The sequence below is a fragment of the Drosophila santomea genome, chromosome 3L, assembly GCF_016746245.2.
Source record: "Drosophila santomea strain STO CAGO 1482 chromosome 3L, Prin_Dsan_1.1, whole genome shotgun sequence".
Taxonomy (NCBI): domain Eukaryota; kingdom Metazoa; phylum Arthropoda; class Insecta; order Diptera; family Drosophilidae; genus Drosophila; species Drosophila santomea.
In genome coordinates, this window is record NC_053018.2 from 3,954,791 (window position 1) to 3,976,339 (window position 21,549).

General features: G+C 50.3%; 3 protein-coding genes across 7 annotated transcripts in view; 2 read left to right on the top strand and 1 right to left on the bottom strand.

The window, feature by feature from the left end:
• The window catches only part of LOC120448925 (spectrin beta chain, non-erythrocytic 5), a 31,468-nt gene extending 15,170 nt beyond the window's left edge, over nucleotides 1-16,298 (top strand). For 3 of the 5 annotated variants that reach the window (XM_039631158.1, XM_039631159.1, XM_039631157.2), the window contains 13 exons: nucleotides 92-259; nucleotides 1,961-2,077; nucleotides 2,150-2,412; nucleotides 2,480-2,609; nucleotides 2,845-3,032; nucleotides 3,160-6,133; nucleotides 6,193-6,332; nucleotides 6,390-8,000; nucleotides 8,067-13,965; nucleotides 14,020-14,332; nucleotides 14,387-14,497; nucleotides 14,631-14,954; nucleotides 15,676-16,298. In XM_039631158.1, the coding sequence (XP_039487092.1) occupies nucleotides 92-259; nucleotides 1,961-2,077; nucleotides 2,150-2,412; nucleotides 2,480-2,609; nucleotides 2,845-3,032; nucleotides 3,160-6,133; nucleotides 6,193-6,332; nucleotides 6,390-8,000; nucleotides 8,067-13,965; nucleotides 14,020-14,332; nucleotides 14,387-14,497; nucleotides 14,631-14,954; nucleotides 15,676-15,932 (12,495 nt within the window). In that variant the 3' untranslated portion in view covers nucleotides 15,933-16,298. Of the gene's footprint in view, nucleotides 1-91; nucleotides 260-1,960; nucleotides 2,078-2,149; nucleotides 2,413-2,479; nucleotides 2,610-2,844; nucleotides 3,033-3,159; nucleotides 6,134-6,192; nucleotides 6,333-6,389; nucleotides 8,001-8,066; nucleotides 13,966-14,019; nucleotides 14,333-14,386; nucleotides 14,498-14,630; nucleotides 15,192-15,675 lie in introns of all 5 variants that reach the window. The other 2 variants (XM_039631156.1, XM_039631160.1) reach the window with 2 other exon arrangements.
• Nucleotides 16,299-16,974: 676 nt separating this feature from the next.
• Nucleotides 16,975-17,340, top strand: LOC120448288 (drosomycin). Its single transcript, XM_039630223.1, has one exon. It carries the CDS (start codon nucleotides 17,047-17,049, stop codon nucleotides 17,257-17,259), a length of 213 nt encoding a protein of 70 aa, XP_039486157.1. The 5' UTR covers nucleotides 16,975-17,046; the 3' UTR covers nucleotides 17,260-17,340.
• Nucleotides 17,341-17,770: 430 nt separating this feature from the next.
• On the bottom strand, nucleotides 17,771-21,483 carry LOC120448224 (YTH domain-containing protein 1). Its single transcript, XM_039630119.2, has 3 exons — nucleotides 21,323-21,483; nucleotides 20,274-21,173; nucleotides 17,771-20,175 (listed from the first exon to the last, which is right to left on the bottom strand). The coding sequence occupies exons 1-3, from the start codon at nucleotides 21,336-21,338 to the stop codon at nucleotides 18,920-18,922; spliced, it is 2,172 nt and encodes a 723-aa protein (XP_039486053.1). The 5' UTR covers nucleotides 21,339-21,483; the 3' UTR covers nucleotides 17,771-18,919.
• Nucleotides 21,484-21,549: the final 66 nt, after the last annotated feature.

A 21,549-nucleotide genomic window follows, 5' to 3' on the forward strand; every position in this document is an offset into this window, starting at 1 on the left:
CATTCACATGAAATTTTGATTGGAAGAAAGCTTTATGGCCCCACCAATTTATGAATGCAACTCACATTTGGGCTTATCGTCTTCTTTGCAGGCCAAAATGGAGGTCGAAGACCTATTCACAGACCTGGCCGATGGCATCAAGCTGCTGAAGCTGCTGGAGATCATATCGTCGGAGAAACTGGGCAAGCCGAACAGCGGACGCATGCGCGTCCATAAAATCGAAAATGTCAACAAGAGTCTGGCATTCTTGCACACCAAGGTGAGATATACCGCGTAAATGGTCGGGAGTGAAGGGAGTGAAGGCGATGCAGTTGCTGGAAGACCAAAGACTGAAGACTGAAGACTAAAGACTAAAGACCGAAGACTGAAGACCAAAGACTGCAGAGTGGAGAGTGGGGAGCTCTCTACGCATTTGTAGAAAGTGCAAGTCGCGCCTGCGCAGCTGCGCGTGGCCATTGCGTGCTATGTTTGCCGTATGAGGTGCACGGATCTATGTGGCTCTTGGAGTCGGGATCTCGGATCTCGGTTAAGTGGAAAGGCGGGAGACATGGCGAAAAAGTATATATTTAATTACCTTGCCTGGGCACCGCGTTTTCTTGGCAATTTCTGAAATATTTGCATACTTTCTAATGCATTTTTTCCTTGACTTCACTTCACTTTGTTGCGCTTGGCACATTTTCCAGCACCACCATCAACACCTCAGCCACGTACATACTCGTATATGTTACATGTGTACTTTCTTTGCAGCTCTCGTGTGCATTTGATTTGAATTGGGCAAAGTGGGGAGCTTAGCGTGCGACATAGTTTCGAATCTTCTGGTTAGTCAGGTGGCTCTGGACTAATCTAATTAGAAGCAATTAAAACGCAGCCATTTGTCCCACTGTCCCACAACTAATTCACTTTGTTTCTTAAGCGCCGAAGCAGTGAAAGTTCGGTTTCGGTTTCGGTTTTACTTTTCACCATTTCATTTCATTTCATTTTGTATTTTATTTGCTTTTCGGGCTTGTCGTTTGTGTGTGACACGGGTATTGAGTGCATTTTAATTGGTTTTTAGGCTTGAAAGAAGCCCAAGCGAAAGATTTACGCACAAGCGAGCATTCCATGGATCCTCCACGACTCTCTGGGGACTCATTGAAGCGTTCAGCGGAGCACGAGTCTCGGAATTGCCAGTTGCCAGTCCATTAGAAGAACCAAAAGGCGTAGCTTCGTACTAAACACTAATGTACCACAATAATTCCGAACGAGTCTATTAAAGCGAACGGTCTTTTGGTGTTTGAATAGAGTTAGCTGACTGCCTTACTATGAATCTTTAATAACGATAATCTGGCATTCATAAATTTAAAATAATAGCGTACATGAAAGGCCTCTGCCTTTTATATGTTGTTAAAATCCTATAATTATGTACAAAATCGATCATAAATCTAGCATTAACCCTCTTCAAATATATCTAAACTGCCCCATATTCTTCTCTATTTCCATAATTTATTTATTTTCCATAATTCGCTTTTAAAATTCTAATTCGTAAACTAGTTTGGAGTAAATGAGAGCTCTCCATCTCAATTTTCCACTCGGGCATAAATCAGCCCAGTCACTTTGTAGCTATGATAATGCGATTTAGATCGGTATCAGCTAGTAACTTATGCTTTCCTCGCTGGGATTATCGTGCGTGTTACCTGTCCGCGCCCTGACCCACTATAAATGCAAATGGCAGGCGGGCGACCCACATGAACCCGCCGGAGGTCAAGCACCTCCACCTGATAAAGCGTGACTGGCTGGCTGGACAGGCACAGACCCAGTTCGGATGTATCGGTATCTGTGGGATGTGGAGCTCTTGGTAACCCAATATGCAGCTTACCCACTCCATTCACCAAACTGGAACTGAAAGAAATGCAGAAGAGATAGTGTGGAGTGGTGTGGAGTGGTGAATGGAAATAATGCATGATGGTTTCTTGCATTTTAGGTCCGTCTGGAGTCCATTGGTGCTGAGGACATTGTCGATGGCAACCCCCGTCTCATTCTCGGTCTGATCTGGACCATCATTCTGCGGTTTCAGATTCAGGAAATTGAAATCGATGTGGTAAGTTGTCGCCTAGCGAAGTCACATAAACAAAGTGATTCATTTGTAATGCAACTACGTTTCATTACTTAGGATGAGGAGAACGAGTCCAGCGAGAAGCGTTCCGCCAAAGATGCGCTGCTTTTGTGGTGCCAGCGCAAGACGCATGGCTATCCGGGCGTCAACATCACGGACTTTACCAACTCCTGGCGCTCCGGCTTGGGCTTCAATGCGCTCATCCACTCGCACCGTCCCGATCTGTTTGAGTACAGTACAATTGTCAATTCGAAGAACTCCAACCTGGACAACCTTAACCATGCCTTTGACACGGCCGCCAACGAATTGGGCATTCCCAGGTGAGGATCCTGTAAATAAGGAATGGAGTGTCAATAATAATTAATTGTAATTTTTGCCCTCCCTTAGCCTGCTCGATGCGGAGGACATTGACTCGGCCCGTCCCGATGAGAAGTCGATCTTGACCTATGTGGCCTCCTACTATCACACCTTTGCACGCATGAAGAACGAGCAGAAGAGCGGCAAGCGCATAGCAAATGTAAGTAGACCTGGGTCGCACCCGGGACTTAGCAATGAACCTGCCTATGAAGGCAGATGTGGATGCCATTGGCAGAGTCCCATCGTCTGTAGAAGTCGCTGCAGCGTAACGATGTCCCACAGTTAACGCTCTACTTCACAATGGATTGGACCCCGATCGGATTTGGATTCGGGTGGGGTCCAGACCTAAACCCAGAAAGTTGCTCAACCAGCTCTCTTTTTCGTTTCCCGCGCAGATTGTTGGGCAACTAATGGACGCAGATCGCAAGAAGATGCAGTACGAGGGTCTGACCACAAACCTGCTGAGCTGGATCCGCCAGAAGACGCTGGAGCTGGAGCAACGCGACCTGCCCAACTCGCTGGAGGGCATCCAGCGAGAACTGCTGGCCTTCAAGGAGTACCGCACCATTGAGAAGCCACCCAAGTGAGTAGAGGTTTATGACCAGCCGGAAATGATGCAAACTATTTTAGTTAGACTGATTACTGATCAAATACCCAGAGACCTATGTGACCCATAGTACATTTATTAATGATGCTCTTTCCCTCAACAGATACAAGGAGCGCAGTGAGATCGAGGCCCTGTACTTCACCATCAACACTCTGCTGAAGGCTTTGAATCAGCCGCCGTATAATCCCCAGGACGGCCAGCTGGTGAATGACATCGAGAAAGCCTGGCAGATTCTGGAGTATGCCGAGCATCATCGCGAGGTGGCCTTGCGCGATGAACTGCTTCGCCAGGAGAAACTGGAGCAGCTGAACTACAAGTTCGAGAAGAAGTCGGTGCTGCGTGAGGGCTATCTGAAGGAGATGATCCAAGTGCTGTCCGATCCACGATACCTGCGCCAAGTGGATGCCACGCTTAAGAAGCATGAGGCTATCTCTGCTGATATTCTAGCGCGCGTGGAACGATTCAATGACTTGACCGCCATGGCCGAGGAGTTGGACAGGGAAAACTACCATGGCAAGGAGCGAGTCCGTCGCCGAGAGCAGGAGGTGATGGCAAAGTGGCGCCAATTGCTGGAACTGCTGGAGAACCAACGCCTCAACCTCTCCCAGATGAGCAACCTGATGAACTTGCTCCGCGAAATTGCCAGCACTACAGAAGCAGTGCGAGAACTGCAGCAACAGTTCGCCTCCGAGGATGTGGGTCCCCATCTCTTGGGAGTGGAAGAACTACTGCAGGCGCACTCGCTGCAAGAGCTCCAGGTTAATACCTATGGAGAAACTCTCAAGCGCTTCAATCGCCAAGCACTGCCCTACAAGAGCTCTGAGCACAAGGACGCCGCTCTGCTGGCCCAACGCCTTGCTGACTTGGAAGAGGCCTACTCGGAACTGTTGCGACGCTCGGCGGCGAGAAGAGCTCGTCTGGAGGAGGCCCGAAACTTCCACCACTTCATGGAGGACTACGACAACGAGGAGTCCTGGCTGGTGGACAAGCAGCGTATCTGCAAAACTGGCATCACCGCCAAGGATCTGCGAGCAGTCCTTTCCCTACAGCAAAAACACAAGGCTTTGGAGGATGAAATCAAGTCAAGAAAACCGAAATCAGGTCAGATGTCGACCGCAGGCAAGAGGCTGATTGGCGAACAGCACCCACGGTCCTCGGAGATCCAGAGCAGGATTGATTCCCTGGCGGAACACTGGCAAGCCCTAGAGGCACTAGTGGAGCTGCGACGTCGCCAGTTGGAAGACGCTGCCGAGGCCTACCAATTTTACACGGATGCCAATGAAGCCGAATCCTGGCTGAACGAGAAGATGGCTTTGGTCAACTCCCGGGACTATGGCAACGATGAGCCTTCTGCTCAGGCTTTGCTGCAGCGTCACCGCGATCTGCAGGGTGAACTCAATGCCTATTCCGGAGATATCCTTAATCTGAACCAGCAGGCGGATAAGCTGATTAAGGCGGGCATTTGCACACTGGAACTTTCCGCCGCAGAGCCAGAACTGCCCGAAGTGGAACAGGAGGAGTGGGTGAACGAGACTCGCCTGGTGCCCAAGGAAGTGTGGGAAGACGAGTGGGTGGAGAAGCTGGAGCACAAGAAGGTGACGGAGACGAAGATGTTGCCACATGTCAAATCTCTGTTTCCCTTCGAAGGACAAGGCATGAAAATGGACAAGGGCGAGGTTATGCTGCTGAAGTCCAAGACCAACGACGACTGGTGGTGTGTGCGCAAGGATAATGGCGTGGAGGGATTCGTGCCCGCCAACTATGTTCGTGAGGTTGAACCGCGACCAGTGGCCTGCATTGTACCGAAAGCTGAGAAGGTCAAGTCCCTGCAGAAGGTGAAGAAGACCATACTGGTCCGACAGGTGGTACCCGTCAAGAGGATTAAACCTGTGAGCGTAGCACCCAAGCCTTTGGTCCAGAGGAGAACCTCCACCCAAAGCATCAATGAGAATGCAGACAGCGTGGAGAAACGGCAGCAAAGAATAAACCAGACATACGACGAGCTGCAGGAAATGGCTCAGAAACGCCATGCCCTTCTGGAGGACTCCATTCACCTGTTTGGCTTCTATCGGGAGTGCGACGACTTTGAAAAGTGGATGAAGGAGAAGGAGCGCATGATCAAGTCGGATGACGGCGAGGGTGTGGACAACGCCAAGCGTAAGTTCGAAAAGTTCATCACAGATCTCTCGGCAGCCTCGAAAAGGGTTGAGGAGATCGATGGCGCTGTGGATACCTTCCGCCGGCAGGGTCACTCGCAGCTGGACAAGATCATCGCCCGCCAGCGCCAGATCCACCAGATTTGGCAGCGTCTCAATAATGCCAAGGCCCAGCGGGAGAAGAGCTTAGAAGGAGCATCCAGTGTGGAACTATTTAACCGAACCTGCGACGAAGCCAAGGTTTGGATGAGCGAGAAGATGTTGCAGCTGGACACCGCGGTCATCACTCCTGATCTCCGCACCGTTCAAGCCTTGCAGAGGCGCCACCAGAACCTGGAAAGGGAATTGGCTCCCGTGGAGGACAAGGTTAATCGGGTGACCTACTTGGGCAACTCGGTGAAGAACGCCTATCCTGCTGAGAAAGACAATGTCAACGTGCGCCAACAGGAAGTGCAGGATATGTGGCAGCAGGTGCAACAACGTGGTAGTGACCTTCGCAACCGCATCGAAAGCGAGGTGGGACAGCAGGTCTTTAACAACAGTGCCAAGGTCCTGTTAGCCTGGATCGACTCCGTGAAGGATCAACTGAATGCCGATGAGTCCGCTCGTGATGTGGAAACTGCTAACAACCTGCTGAAGAAGCACAACGATCTGGGCGATGATATCCGTGCCCATGACACCGAATTCGTGGAGGTCATTCAATTGGGCAAACAGTTGTCCGATGGCAAACCCAACATGGCAGAGACGGTGGCTGTGATCGAACGCCTGAAGGCCGAACAAGATGCCATCCATCGCGGCTGGGCCGAGAAACAGAAGTGGTTGCTGCAGTGCGTCGATCTGCAAATGTTCAACCGGGAGGCTGATAAGATCGATGCCACCACCAAGAGCCACGAGGCCTTCCTGGAGTACAACAACCTTGGGGTAAGATATGCTTGGTTTTGGCTTACTTTTTTTGGTAGCTAATTCGTTTTCCCATTTAGTCTTCTTTGGATGAAGTGGAGGCCATTCTTAAGCGTCACCTGGACTTTGAGAAGAGCCTAATGGCTCAGGACAAGATCCTTAAAGGCTTCTCAGATAATGCAGACAAGCTGATTTCTAACGATCACTACGACTCCAAATAGTAAGTTATAAAAACCAAGATACATGATTAAACCCTAACCAATCCATTAACTTACAGTATCGGAGATCGCCGAAATCAGGTGCTGGGCAAGCGCAAGGCCGTTAAAGATCGTGCTTTCGAGCGCAAACGCCTTCTGCAAGCTTCCAAGGACTTCCACAAGTTTGCCGCCGAGGCGGATGACCTCAAAGTGTGGCTCCAGGACAAGACGAGGATTGCCGGCGATGAGAACTACCGCGACCTGAGCAATCTCCCACGCAAGCTGCAAAAACATCAGGCTTTCGAGCGTGAACTCCGCGCGAACGAGGGTCAGCTGAGGAATGTAACCAAGGACGGACAGGCTCTGGTTCAAGCTGGAAATCGAGTGCCCGAGGTGGAATCCCGGGTGGCCGATCTGAACAAGCGGTGGAAGGATCTGCTCACCCTGTCCGAGGACAAGGGTCGCAAGTTAGAGCAGGCCGCATCTCAGCGAGAGCACAACCGCTCCCTCGAGGATGCGAAGAAGAAGGTTGATGAACTGGACGCTGCTCTGCGAAGCGGAGATGTGGGCAATGATCTGCGCAGCTGCAAGGACCTAATCAACAAGCAGCAAATCCTCGAGTCGGAAATCACCATCTGGGATCAGAAGGTAGCTGAACTAGTTTCAACTGGCGACGATATGGCCCACGGAGGTCATTTCAATGCCCAGAACATCGAGGCAGGAACTAAGGAGCTGCAGCAGCGTTTCAAGGATCTGCGCGATCCTACCCAGCGTAGGAGAGCAAAGTTGGAAGAGAGCCTGAATTACCACAAATTTGTTTTCGAACTGGATTCGGAGTTCCAGTGGATCAACGAACACCTGCCGGCAGCTAAGTCCAATGAACTGGGTCAGAATCTGCACCAAGCCCAATCCCTGCACAAGAAGCACAAGAAGTTGGAGGCGGAGATCAAGGGCCATCAGCCAATGATCAAAAAGGCTCTGGCTGCGGGTCAATCATTGATCTCGCAACAGCATCCGGAGCGAGAGCAAGTGGAGAGCCTGTGTCAGCAATTGGAGGCGGCATGGCAGGATCTGGAGCGCCATTGTGGCGAACGGTCCCGCAAACTCGACATGTCCCTCAAGGCTCAACAGTATCTGTTCGACGCTGGCGAGATCGAGTCCTGGCTAGGTGAGCGGAACAACGTCTTGCGGTCCACGGAATATGGCCGTGATCGCGATTCCGCCGCCAAGTTGCTCACCAAGCACAAGACCATCGAGCTGGAGCTGGACACCTACTCAGGCATTGTAACCGAAATGGGACACAGCTGCGCTGCTATGGTGGCCGCCAATCATCCGGACAGCAAGGTCCTGGCCGCCAAGCAGCAGCTCATCGAAAAGATGTTGAAATCCCTGCACAAACTGGCCTCCCAGCGACAGGGTCGCCTGATGGAGAGCCTCTACAAGCACGAATACTTCCTAGAATCGGACGAAGTCGAGCAATGGATCCGGGAGCAAGAGCAGGCCGCCTCCTCGGAGGACTACGGTCAGGACTTCGAGCACTTGCAGCTGCTGCAGAACAAATTCGATGACCTTAAGCACCGCGTGGAAGTCGGAGCAGATCGAGTGGATCAGTGTGAGCTGTTGGCCAAGAAGTTGATCGATTCGGAGAGCCCCTATGCCAATGAGGTTGAGAAGCGACAGGAACAACTCAGGTGAGTAGTGGGGCATAATTTCTACAATAAGGATTATAGTAACATTCCCTGTTCTCTTGCACATAGAACTTCCTGGGAGAACCTTCTCCAGCTCCTCAACCAGCGTGAGCAGAAGCTTCATGCCGCTGGCGAAATCCATCGCTTCCATCGCGACGTGGCAGAGGCACTGTTCCGCATCCAAGACAAGAACGCTGCGCTTTCCCAAGAACTAGGCAGAGATTTAAACTCCGCTCTAGCATTGCTACGCAAGCATGAGGGCTTTGAAAACGACTTGGTGGCCCTGGAGGCACAGCTTCAAGTCCTAGTGGAGGATTCTGTTCGCCTGCAAGCCAAGTATCCCTCTAATGCCGCTGCAATTGCCCAACAGCAAGATAAGGTGGTGGCCGCCTGGAATGACCTTAAGGAGCGATCCACCGCTCGCGGAGATCGACTGGCTGCCAGCTCTGACCTACAGACCTTCCTTACAGATGTTAGGGATATAGTTTCTTGGTCATCAAACCTGCGAGCTGCCCTTCAAGCTGAGGAACATGTGAGCGATGCTGCCGGAGCAACTGCCCTGAAGATTCAACACGATGCCATATACGGAGAGATTGAGGCCAGAGAGGATAAGTTCCGGTACTTGAACGAATTGAGCGACTCCATGGTTCAAACAGGACACTATGCCGCCGCCGATGTAGAGGAGAAGTGTGCCGCCATGTTGGATGAGCGCCAGAAACTCCATGCTGCTTGGAACAAAAAGAAGATCATGCTGGAGCAAAAGATCGATCTGTTCTGCTTCCTGCGCGATGCCAAGCAGATTGACAACCTTTCTAGCTCCCAACAGGCGGCTCTGAGTAGCTCAGACTTTGGCCAGACGGTAGAGGATGTGCAGAACCAGATCAGGAAGCACGACGAGTTTGAAAGACTGATTCAAACACAGGAGGAGAAGGTGTCTCTACTTCAGGAGCACGGTCGCAAGCTGATTGAGCAGCGTCACTACGACAGCGCCAATATACAGACGATCCTTCAGGGAGTGCTTGCCCGCCGCCAGAAGGTCAAGGATCTGTGTGCCGTGCGCCGCTACAAACTGGAAGATGCTCTGCTCTATGCCAAATTCGTAAGAGATTGCGCCGAAGCTAAGTACTGGATCAACGAGAAGCAAAAGAAACTGGAAGCCGATGCTGCCAGCTATGCGGAGGTAACCAATCTGGACGAGAAAATCAAGAAGCTACAGAAGCACCAGGCCTTCCAGGCCGAGGTGGCTGCCAACCAGGGTCGCATTCAAGAAATTCAAGATACTGGAGTGATACTTTTAAGCAAACAGCACGAATCCTCGCCGGAAATCAAGCGGGCCATCGAAATAGTCCTCGAAGCCTGGCAGGGATTACTGGCGGAGCTGGAGCAGCGTGGTCGAGGCTTGGAAGAGGCCCAGGACAGCCTTGAGTTTAACAGCCAGCTGGACAAGATCGAAGCCTGGATTCGCGACAAGGAGATGATGGTGCAGGCAAGTGACACCGGACGGGACTTGGAGCACTGCAATGCCCTGATGAGAAAACTAGATGACGTTGACTCTGACATGAGGGTGGACGATCAGCGCGTGAAGCACATCAATCAGCTGGCCGACAAACTTATCAACCAGGCCCAAGTGCCAGCGGATACACAAAGTGTGGATAAGAGGCGAAAGGACTTTAACTACAACTGGCGTCAGCTGCAAGGAGCACTCAATGCGTACCGCGCTTTGCTGGGCGGTGCCAACGAGATCCATGTTTTCAATCGCGATGTGGATGATACTGCAGACAGAATAGCTGAGAAATCTCTGGCTATGAGTTCCACCGATACAGGTAGAGATCTGGCTGCCGTGGAAGCACTGATCCGCAGGGAAGAGGCTCTGGAAAGAGACATGTCTGCGGTTAAGCAAAAGATTGATCAGCACGAAACCGCTGCCGAGTTCCTGATTAAGAAGTATCCTGAACGCGGAGCACAACATATTGAGAGGAAATTGGAGGAGCTGCACAAATCCTGGGGCAATCTGCAGGCCTTGTCCGTTAAGAGGCAGAGTATCCTAAACGAAGCCTACCTGGCTCACAAGTTTGTGTCGGACGTTAAGGAACTGGAACTCTGGGTTAACGATATGATCAAAAAGATGAACAACACACAGTCGCCATCCACTATCAATGATTGCGAGACCCAGTTGGAGCTGCACCAGGAACGCAAGGTAGAAATCGAGGGCAGGGAGGAGGCCTTCGCTGGACTGAAACAACAGGGCGAGCAGCTATCCACAAGACCCCAGCAGCAGCAGCCGGAGAATGTCCGCAAGTATCTCCTTGTCCTGGAAGAACTCCATCAAACTTTGAACGAAGCCTGGAGCGAAAGGGCTAGGGATCTAACTGAGGCCCATCAGCTGCAGTTGTTCAAGGCTCAAGTGGAGCAGGTCGAGATATGGCTCGCCAATAAGGAGGCCTTCCTCAACAACGACGATTTGGGTGATTCATACACGGCTGTGGAAAGGCTGCTTAAGAAGCACGATGAATTTGAGAAGCTGCTCCATGCTGATCACGTGGACACCCTGCAGAAGTTTGCCAAGAGCATTCTAGAGGGTGAGCCCAAGGATGCGGATCTAATCCGTGAGAAACTGGCCTACATCCTGCGAAGGAAGCAGAAATTGCTGGAGCTGTCAGAGGAGCGAAAGCAAAGGCTGACACAGTCTCTCCAATTGCAGGAGTTCTTGCGCAGTCTTTACGAGATTGACCGTTGGCTGGTGCAGAAGCTGCAGGTGGCCCTGGATGAAAACTACCGGGAACCGAGTAATCTGCAGAGTAAGATCCAGAAACACGCTGCCTTCGATGCCGAGTTGTTGGGCAACTCTCCACGCGTTCAGTCGGTAATCCACGAAGGTGAGCGCCTCATCCGAGGCGAGCACTTTGCTAAGGATGAGATTGCCCAGCAAGTGCAACTCCTCGAGGGAGATTGGCTCAAACTGAAGGCCGCTTCCCAAACTAAAAAGGATAAGCTCCAGCAGGCTTACGATGCGTTGGCCTTCAATCGCAGTGTGGATGAGTTTAACAACTGGATGGACGAGGTGGAGCTGCAGTTGAGCAGCGAAGATTATGGCAAGGATTTGGCTGCTGTCAGCAATTTACTAAAGAAACACGAACGCCTGGAAGCGGATGTGGCCCATCATGGCGAACTGGCTGAGCAGCTGAAGCAGAAGGATGAACAGTTCTTCCAGGCGGAACACTTCCTGCGTCACGAAATCCACGAAAGAGCCACCGTTAGTATCCGTAGGTACAACACTTTGCACGAGCCCTTGGGCATTCGTAGAGAGAACCTGGAGGACTCCCTGAGTCTGCAGCAGTTCTTGCGGGACGCCGAGGATGAACTTCAGTGGTTGGCGGAGAAGCAGTTGGTGGCTGGTTCCCAGGATCTGGGCACCAGTCTGCTGTCCGTTCAAGGCCTCCAAAAGAAGCACAACTCCCTGGAGGCAGAACTAACATCGCAGGAACCTTTGATTCAGGCGCTCCTCCAAAGAGGTCAACAAATGATCCGTGACAATCACTTTGCCAGCGAGCAATTGCAATACAAGTCTGAGTTGCTCCAGAAACAGCTTGTCCAGTTAAGGGATCTGGCTGCCATCAGACGTCTGCGTCTTCTGGACGCTGTAGAGAGCCAGCTGTTCTACGTTGAGGCCAATGAGGCGGATGCTTGGATGCGAGAGAAACGCCCGGTTTTGTCGAGCAGTGATTACGGTCGCGATGAGGTTTCAGTGCAGGGCCACCAAAAGAAGTTGGAAGTCCTTCAAAGGGAACTAACTGCCTTCAAGCCGTCGATAGAGAAGGTGGCCAAACTGGCCACTGGGTTGATTGAGAGAAATCACTTCGATAGCTCCAACATTTCCGAAAAGAACGCCCAGGTGGGTCAGCAGTACGAAGATCTGCTTCGCTTGGCTAAGGAGCGAGAGCTGAGACTTGGTGAATGCAAAAAACTCTTTGAGTACTTGCGGGAAACCGAGGAATTGCACGAGTGGGTGGGTGACCAGATGGCGGTCACCGCTAGCGAGGATTATGGTGAGGATGTGGAGCACGTCGAACAGCTCATTCTGGCCTTCGAATCCTTCGTTTCCAACTTGAATGCCAACGAGGCAAGGGTTGAGGCCTGCTTGGAGCGCGGCGACCGCCTCATCCAGGAGAACAATCCCTACAGGAGTTCCATTAAATCGAAGCGTGATGAGACGAAACAGTTGTGGGAGGAGCTCAAGGATCTGGTTCACGCTCGTCAAGATGCCTTGGCTGGAGCCAAGCAAGTCCACGTCTACGATCGCGTAGCAGACGAAACCATTCAGCTGATCAACGAAAAGGACGCTTCCCTCATCTCTGAGGACTACGGTCAGGACTTGGAAAGCATTCAGGCCTTGGGCCGAAAGCACCAAGTGTTTGAGTCTGAGCTGGTTGGCATCCATGGACAGGTTGATTCCGTTTTGGCCGAGGCAGCAAAACTGGGCGAGATCTACCCAGATGCCAAGGAACACATTGAAGTCAAACGTGATGAGACAGTGGAGGCCTGGACGGATCTAAAGGAGAAAACCGCCGCCAGGAAGAACAAGCTCAGCCAAGCAGAGCAGCTGCAGTCGTACTTCGACGAGTACCGCGATCTGATTGCCTGGATCAACGAGATGTTGGCCAAGATCACTGCCCCTGAACTAGCCAACAGTGTGGCGGGAGCAGAACTCCTACTGGCCAGCACCAAGGACCACGACACGGAGATTCGCAGCAGGGACGAAACCTTTGCCAAGTTCGCCGCCAATGGTCAGCAATTGATCAAGGAGAAGCACTTCCTTGCCCACGAAGTGGAGGACAAGATCAAGGTTCTGCAAGCGCGTCACGAACTTCTTAAGCATACACTCAGCAAGCGTCGTGAGATTTACGAACTCAATCTGGACACCCAATTGTTCTTGAAGGATGCCGAAATCCTGGAGCAATGGATCAGCAGTCGCGAGCCCCAACTCAAGGATACCAAACTGGGAGACTCCATTCCACAGGTGGAGGATCTGCTTCGCAGGCACGAGGACTTCGAAAAGACAGTGGCTGCCCAGGAGGAGAAATTCCAGGCCATTAAGAGAATAACCCTGCTTGAGCAGCTCTTCCGTCACCAGCTGGAGCAGGAGAAAATCAGCAAGTTGCAGGAGAAGGAGCGCTTGGAGAAGGAACGTCTGGAGCAGCTGAAGCAGCGTGAGCTGCAGCGCCTGGCTGACGAGAGAAGACGAGCGGAGAAGCAGCACGAGCACCGCCAGAATGCGGCGTCGCAGGAGAAGACTCCAATCTTCTCCTCGCCGATGGTCACTCCAGCGCAGACCAGTGGCCCGCAGTCACCGGCTTTGGGTCAAGCCCAGTTGAGGCCTCCATTCGGAGATGACAACGAGCACTTGGCTCTGCAGAAGAGCAGCTCCAGCGGAATGTTCGGTGACCGACTGCGTCGCGGATCGGCAGATGCCAATGTAAAGCGAGCGGAAAGCATGAAGGTACAGCCCAAGCAGGCCAAGCGTACACCCTCGTTCACCACCAGGCGACGTGCTCAGTCCTTCAGGAAGAACCAGAAGGGTGAAGGATTCGACCTGCCGCCCGTTGAGATTCAGGGCAGTCTGGAGCGTAAACATGGCTTGCAATCTGGCGGCAAGAAGGCTCCTGTACGATCCTGGAAGCAATTCCACACTGTCCTCTGTGGCCAGTTGGTGTGCTTCTTCAAGGACGAAAACGATTTCCTGCAACAGAAAACGGCCACAGCGCCTGTCAATATCCTCGGTGCCAAGTGCGAACGTGCGGATGACTACACAAAGAAGAAGTACGTCTTCCGGCTAAAACTACCCGACGGTTCGGAATTCCTGTTTGAGGCTCCCTCCCTGGACATCCTAAATGATTGGGTGCGCAAGATATCATTCCACGCTAGTCTGCCGCCGAACATGCAACTGCTTAGCTACGACGAGTCCATGAAGGTAAGATTGTATATTCAAACAAGAAATGAAAATTAATCCATAATATCCCAACAGCAACAGTCAAGCAGTTCCCCAGACATCAAGGTCACCAGCAGTGTAGAATCGCCAGTTAGTTCCCGTAACTCATCTCCCGACTCCCAGCGTCGAGCTAGCGGAAGCCAGGTTCTTGACGGAACAGCCACACCCCAAATGGCATTCCTGCAACGACAGATGCAACAACAACAACAGCAGCAGTCCCAGCCCAGTTCCCCCACCGCCGGGTTCGACCAGAAGCCACCAATCCCGCCCAGAGGAGCTCCTCCAGTGGCCAGCCATCGCCAAAGCCAGGAGAATCTAGTTGTGATGCGCAATCGCCAAAGTTCCAATGGTATGAACACTTTTAGACAATAGCTAATTCAATCAATAATGTAATCCATTAAAGACCTGCAACAATCCGCCACTTTGCCCGCCGGTTTGACTGGAGTCCAGCAAAATGGAAGCAGCAAGGATGATAACGCGTTGTTGGCGCGCAACAGCGAGGCCAGACAATCGGGTAAGTTCTCCAAACTGGGTGACATTCCCATTTGCTAGCCATTTGTGTCTCTGTCCATACACCCTCTCCTCCACATTGTTTCACACTCACATTGTAAAATTGTCCTCCAACAACGCAATGCCGTATGTATTAGATAATCCGCCGCCATTGCCAACAACGATGCCACCGGTGGGTGGCCAGCATCCCCAGCACTCCCATTCCCATCAGACTCAGCATCAGGCGCAGGTTCAGCAAAGGATTAATGCCTTCAATGCGGCGGCGAGTCAGCAGCATCAGCCAGATTACTATAACAACAACACAGCCAGGCAGCAGCCGCAGAGGATCCCATCCGGCAGGATCGACTCCACGAGGAAGTTCATCGAGATGGAGGCGCATAACAATAACGGAGGCACGGGCAGCAGTCCCAAGAGAAGCAACATCAACTATTCCAGCAGCGGGGCCAGCAGCAATGGCAACGGTAATGTGAAGATAGGCGGGGGAAATTCGTCTACGACTACGATCACCACCTCCACCACCACACACCAAGTGACCTCGAGCAGTCGCACGGTGTGGCATCTAACCTCATCGCCCACCTCATCGACCAAATCATCATCAACCGGCGGCTCCGGGGAGCCAAGCCATGCCATCAGTAATCCAAGCTACATGGGTCTGCATCTGAATAACAATAACGATTCAATTGGAATTGGACTCGGTGGTTAGACGAACCTCATTAATCCTAACAATCTGTATATATACATTATTAGTCTTAAGCGCATGCCATAGAATGATCCTTGGTTACGGCTGATCTGAACTCTGTGAATTCTCAATTTTTCTTTATATCTTTAATGCATGCATCTTTGTGGAAAAGGTTCTTCAGCTTTTAAGCCAGTGAAGATAACCCGGCGATCTTATCTGCGAACGAGTTTGCAAAGTATTTCAATGGGTCTTTTTCTTATTATTTACATATTTATCCTATCCCTAATCGAAACGACAGAACTGATTGTTTTCTCTATGTAATCACAAAAACGAAACCCTTTTTAATTTTAACAAAATTTACTCATATTTTTAAATTTAAGCAAATGATATTTTGTTTGCTCTGCACCTTAATTAATGTTATGCCACACTATGAACACTATCATTTGCATGCTGTCTTCGTATTTTAAAGATTTCCAACCACTCATATTTGATATTTTGCACAGGTTGGGGAAACACCCGCTTCGAGAGCAACCGACCGGTATCCCTGCAGCCCGACTCCATCAGCTTCTCCCGTGTTTCGGCCGAGAGTTCAAGCGAAAGTGAGGCCCAGTCGATATCATCCGTGTCCGGAGTGAAGGGCAGCAAGGGAACCAAGGAGGAGCGCCGCAGCGGCATGTTCCGCATCTTCGGACGCAAGGGCGACAAGGAGAAGGAAAAGGACAAGGACAAGCGCCGGTCGAGTCAAGTCCCGCCACAGTGAGAACCTATTCAAGTTCTGGACAATAAGAAGGAGCGCCACCGTTACAACAGATGAGCCAAGCCGAATTGTTTTTTGTATATTTTATAAACACCATGATTATTTCATTTGTATTCGCCAAGGGCAAAGAAATTCAAAACAAAACCAACTACTAAACGAGACAAGATATGAAAAAGTTAAAACATTAACGTGTCGATTTAAAACTAAAGCGACAAATGAGAGTATAAACGAAATATTATATATATATATAAAGTCAATGTGTTAATTGCATTATAAAATGTATCTGTAAGTTTGTTCGTTGTATGATTAAATTTAATATTCGTAAAACAAAAAGCTTAAACAATAAATACTATACTTTGTGAAATCAAACTCTTACTGTTCTTTCTTTAGTATATTTAAAGCGTAGCATGAAAACATCTTCTATTTGTACAGTTGCTTTGAATCATCATCAATGTCTATCTAAAATTTTGCAAAACTAAATTTTGTTGTTTTGTTTCGTTTCATAGAAATAATATAGTATTTGACCTATCTTTAACTTCTTGGAGTAAATATTATTCAATTTTTGTTTACATTTTCTTAATCTACCATTGACTTTGAGTTGTTTCGTTTTTTTGGCTGTTTTGCCTGAATTGACAGTCTAGCTGCTTTGTGTCTATAGGGTGAATGTTTTGCCTACCATTTTCTATTATAAATGTATTTTCTTGTTTACTTTTGCTTTTACTTGGGTTTTTCATTGAATTAAAGATTAACCTGGGTTTTTTGCAATCTATAGCAAGTATGTTTTTTACTTATTGCACTTCTGTATTATATGTATATATTCTTGGGGCCCGTCAGTCTAAACTGCTGTGAACTCAGAGCCAAACAACAGATATAAGATAAGCACACAATGCTAATGTTCTTATTTTTTTCAATTGGTCATTAGTGAGTAGAGTACTTTTAAAACCTGCACATCTATCAACATTATTTATTGATCTACTTCGTGTAAACCCGACTACGCATCGGCTAAAGCTGAGAGATCGGTGAACTATATAAGCTCCTCCGCGAGGTTTTCGTGCCATAAGCCGCTGATAATTCAAGCAGTAATCGTACACCAAGCTCTGTGAGAACTTTTTCCAATATGATGCAAATCAAGTACTTGTTCGCCCTCTTCGCTGTCCTGATGCTGGTGGTCCTGGGAGCAAACGAGGCCGATGCCGACTGTCTGTCCGGAAGATACAAGGGTCCCTGTGCCGTCTGGGACAACGAAACCTGCCGTCGTGTGTGCAAGGAGGAGGGACGCTCCAGTGGCCACTGCAGCCCCAGTCTCAAGTGCTGGTGCGAAGGATGCTAAGCACGTTTAGCTTTTCCCTACATACAAATATTATATGCTGCAATATTGAACACCTAATAAACACAAAATAATGTACATTAATTCTTCAGTTTTGAAAATATTAGTCCTGACTTTCTTACAAAACTACTTTCTAAGTGCCTGTAAAAAGTTGCAGCTTAACTTATTAATGAGTTCTGCGATAACAATGTGTAATTAGGAACTTATGGTCCAGAACTTCCATAGCGAAAAATTCGCTAAGGTATCTAATTATCTCAATATATGTATATCCAGGATTAGATAGTCGTTAGAAGAACCTAAGTCAATTGCAAATCCATTTTACCTGTCAAGAGCGAAACCTTGAAACAAATAGATAATTAGTTTGGTGTGAAGTCATTGGCGAATTTCGCAAATAAATAACTCGAAAAAGTACTGCGTAATAGGAAGTAATTTGTAAAGTTGCTTCCATAATCCCTACTTAACACCTTGTTTTTACGATGACACCCCAATAAGGTACAACTTCTTATGGTTTTTGCAATCAGCTTGAGTCTTTATTAGCCATCAATCTTTCTCTCTAACTTTCTTCATGCAATATATGGGGCTTCAAACGCGGTCCAGTTTCCATCCTTGTTGAATCGAGATCCTGCAAAGAAAAAAGAGCAAACCCCTAGGTCTGTCCGGGAATGTATTTTGAGTGTTTGTCGACGGTCTGAGCTCTGGTGAAGCGTGAAAATGTGGCAGTCATTGAGTGAAATCGATGGGGGGGGATTGGTGCCCAGCTAGTGGGCCAAACAGTTCGCATTGCTACGGTTCGTATTCGTATTGCTATTGGGCCAAAAGGGACCCGGAGCGCATCACTCCGGGCCAAAATGTAGGCGGATGTGTGTCTGTTTCGGGGATAAATGGTCTTCTGTCGGCAAGACATGTGGTTGTTAAATATGATTGCATTAGTTTTATACTACGTATAAGGAAGCTTTGATCGGATCGACCCTCGTCCTTGAAGTTAGGTAGCAGTGACTATAACTTATAGCCCCCATTTGGAGCTAGGCTCCGCTCAGGTCTTTGAAAGTCTTGGGGGGGGCAGAGTGCCCCTTTTGATTTTCGGTTTGCTTTTGCTTTGTCCAACTCTCGTTTTTGGAACTTTTGGGGTGGTGGGTTGGAGAATGGGGCTTTGTGGGGTTTGGCACACACGATACACACATCACTGATTGATCACTGCTCTCATGTTAACTTAAGTTCGTTCATGGTGTTGTTGTTGGTTGTGGTTGTTGTTGTTGGGCGTCTCTTTAAAGTCTCTTTCTCTCGCTTTCTCTCGCTACTTTTCGTTTTGGGGTAAATAAAGTTCACATTTTCTCTCTTTCATTTTGTATTTTTTTTTTTTTGTGGTTTAAAATATTTAATTAGCATTAAGATCTCTGCTGTATTGAAATTTGCTTAGGTCGTAAGTTTGTTTTTTAATCATAGTGTGGGTGGTGGGGGTGTTTGGTGAGCGGGACAGAGAGAAAGGGGAAAGAGAGTTGTATCGACTTCAGACGATAGCCGTTTTTATCATATTAACTTTTCGCTTATACCGTAAACGCATTCAATATTTCTATTTAAATTTTCACACGCGAGAGGATTAGGATTACACTTTCCGATTCTAGCGAGGCCAGGAGCACGATCTCGTTTAAAACCTCGATGCGGCCTAGCGCCTGTTGTCCCGATAGCTTCGCTGGCCGCCGCCGCCGCCACGCTCGCGAAACGGTCGCGAATCCCGCGAAGATCCGCCGCCACCGCTGCGATTTCCGTACTCCCGTCGACGACCGCCCGCGGAACCATTGTTGCCGTCCCGATTCCGATAGCCGCCGGGTCCACCCATTCCGCCACCGGATCCTCCACCTCCACCGCCGCCCATGCCTCCGCCGGCAGCCGCTGCCTGGGCAGCAGCTACACCGCCAGCTCCATTGCTACCACCATTGGCTGCTCCGCCGTAGACAGGGAAGCCCGGTGGTGGCACTGTGGGCAGGCCGGCGTTCTTCCAGGCAGCAAACTCCTCGTAGCTCGGCGCCTTGTCGAAGCCCGGTGGCGGTGGTCGCTGGGGAGGCGGATAATCCGGCAGAGGCGGTGCACCCGGTCCATCGTAGTACCGCACCGGTGGCGGCAGCTGCTCGTACATGGCAGCCGCTGCTCCCGGTGGCAGGGCTCCAGCTGCTCCCGCCCCAGCACCTGGCATCGGCAGCTGGGCGAACGGAGGAACGAAGGGTAACGGCGGTAGTTGGCCGTGCATGTTGCGCATATAATCCGCCACGTATGCTTCAGCAGCTGCAGCCGAGGACATGTAGCGTTCCCATGATGGTATGGCCATGTCGCCCGGTCCGCCGGGTGGTGCTCCTGCTGCACCTCCCATCTGGCGGTAGGGAGAACCGCTTCTCTTAAAGCCACCGCCCGGCGGAAGGCCCATGCCATGATGGTGACGATACGGGCGATGGTGTGGTGGTCCGTGGTAGCTCCTCTTATGCCGCATCGGGCCGAGGTGGTCGTGATTCGCTCCTCTGCCTCCGCCACGACCGCCTCCTCCATGGCCTCGCGAGGATAGACTCCTAGGCGGCTTGTAGATCACGTGGATGCCTTTTTCTCGCATAACTCGAGCTGTCTCCTTGGATTTCTTGAGTATGGGAGTGAGTTCGATTTGCTCATCCTCGGGGAAGAGACGACACAGCTCGCCGCCAATCTTGGGCTCAATCTCTTGGCCATCGCGACCAATCTTCACCGGCTTCCCCTCGTTCCAGGTGTTGTGCAGGTGTAGGGTGGCGTTGAAAGACAATTCCTTGCGGCAGATCCAGTCAAGCTCGATGACGCCGCCGAGTGCCTTGGGCGAAATACTAGGCGGCAATACCCAGGCCACCTGAGGAATGTCCCGCCGTGAGGGGGCCGCCATCCGAGCAAAGCCTGCGAATTTACCTGGAAGCAGAATCCGATTACAATTCAGGATTTATTGGCACTGAGTGTGTGTCTTATTTTTAAGCAAATGAGAAACATTGTTTACTCCTTTGACATACCACTCTCGTTGACCGAGAAGATGAGCAGGACGTTTCTGGCCTCCTTGAATGCCTGGTTAAGATTGGCGTCGTTCTGCGGCAGCGTGGCCCATACACTCTTGTTCTTAGACAGCTGGACGTTGTCGCTATTGTTGGACTTGATGAGGAAGAACCGTGTGTCTCGGAATAGGTAGTTCAGCTTGGTCATATAGTCGTAGCCCTTCTGTGAATGTGAATGCGTACCGCCGCCGACCGAATCCTTTTCCGGCGTGGAGCTTTTGGAGCTGGCTTTACCCCGGCCGTTGCCGCCTCCATTTCCTCCGTTTCTCTTGTGCTGCGTGCCTGAATCCGAGTCAGAGGACTCGCTGTCGGACTCCAAAGTTGGAAGACTTGGTTTCTCGTCCTCAGCCTCGCTGAGATCACTTTTGTGGCCAGCAGAATCGTTAGCATTAGATGGTTTCTTGGTGCGCGACTTCTTGACGGGCGGTTGTCGGTCCTCGGTATCCGGAGATTTGGCCTTGACCTTATCGGAAGGCTCAGATGAGGATGTTTTCTTCGACTCGCTGCCTGTGCGTTTCTTTTTCTTGCCACCATTTAGCTCCTCGGGAGTGGGTTCCCGTTTGGCTTTGTTCTTTGCGGAAGACTTTGAGGATTTGGTCTCGACAGCGGGTTGAGGGCTTTCCTTGGCCGGCTTCTTGGTCTTCCGCTTACCACTGCCCACCAGGGAGGATGTGGCAGTGCTCACCGAGCTGATACTGGGCTCCGAGTCGGATGAGTCCCCACCATTCGATTCGGAAGCCTCACTCCTTGTATTGAACTCAAAGTCTTGCAGCTCCTCGGCAATGTCCGCCTCGTTCTCGTCCAGGCCCAGGTGCACTGCATCCAAGTCCGCCATCTCGCGCATCGGCAGCGTTTGTTTACCTGCACCGAAATCGGAAATCGGAGAACCAGATGAATGGAGCACCCACGCACACGCACACACACGCAAGCCAAGAAAAATATAGAGAAAAAAGCCGATCGATTAGCAAGGTAAGAAAAGGTCTGTAAAATACGGTTATTTCAACACTCACTGGCTGCTCTTGGCATTAACTGTGTGGACACCGGTTTAGCGCCACTTTTTGTCCACTTTTACCGCAATAATACCTTTTTATATCGCAAAATTACACCAATTTTACAAGGCTTACACACAAATTCTGCGTCACAGCGGCGACGAATTGGCGATGGCGTCAGAAGAGTGCGGCTATATGTCTGCAGGCCGCGACTATCGGACAACTATCGATACGCGAATGCAGCTGAA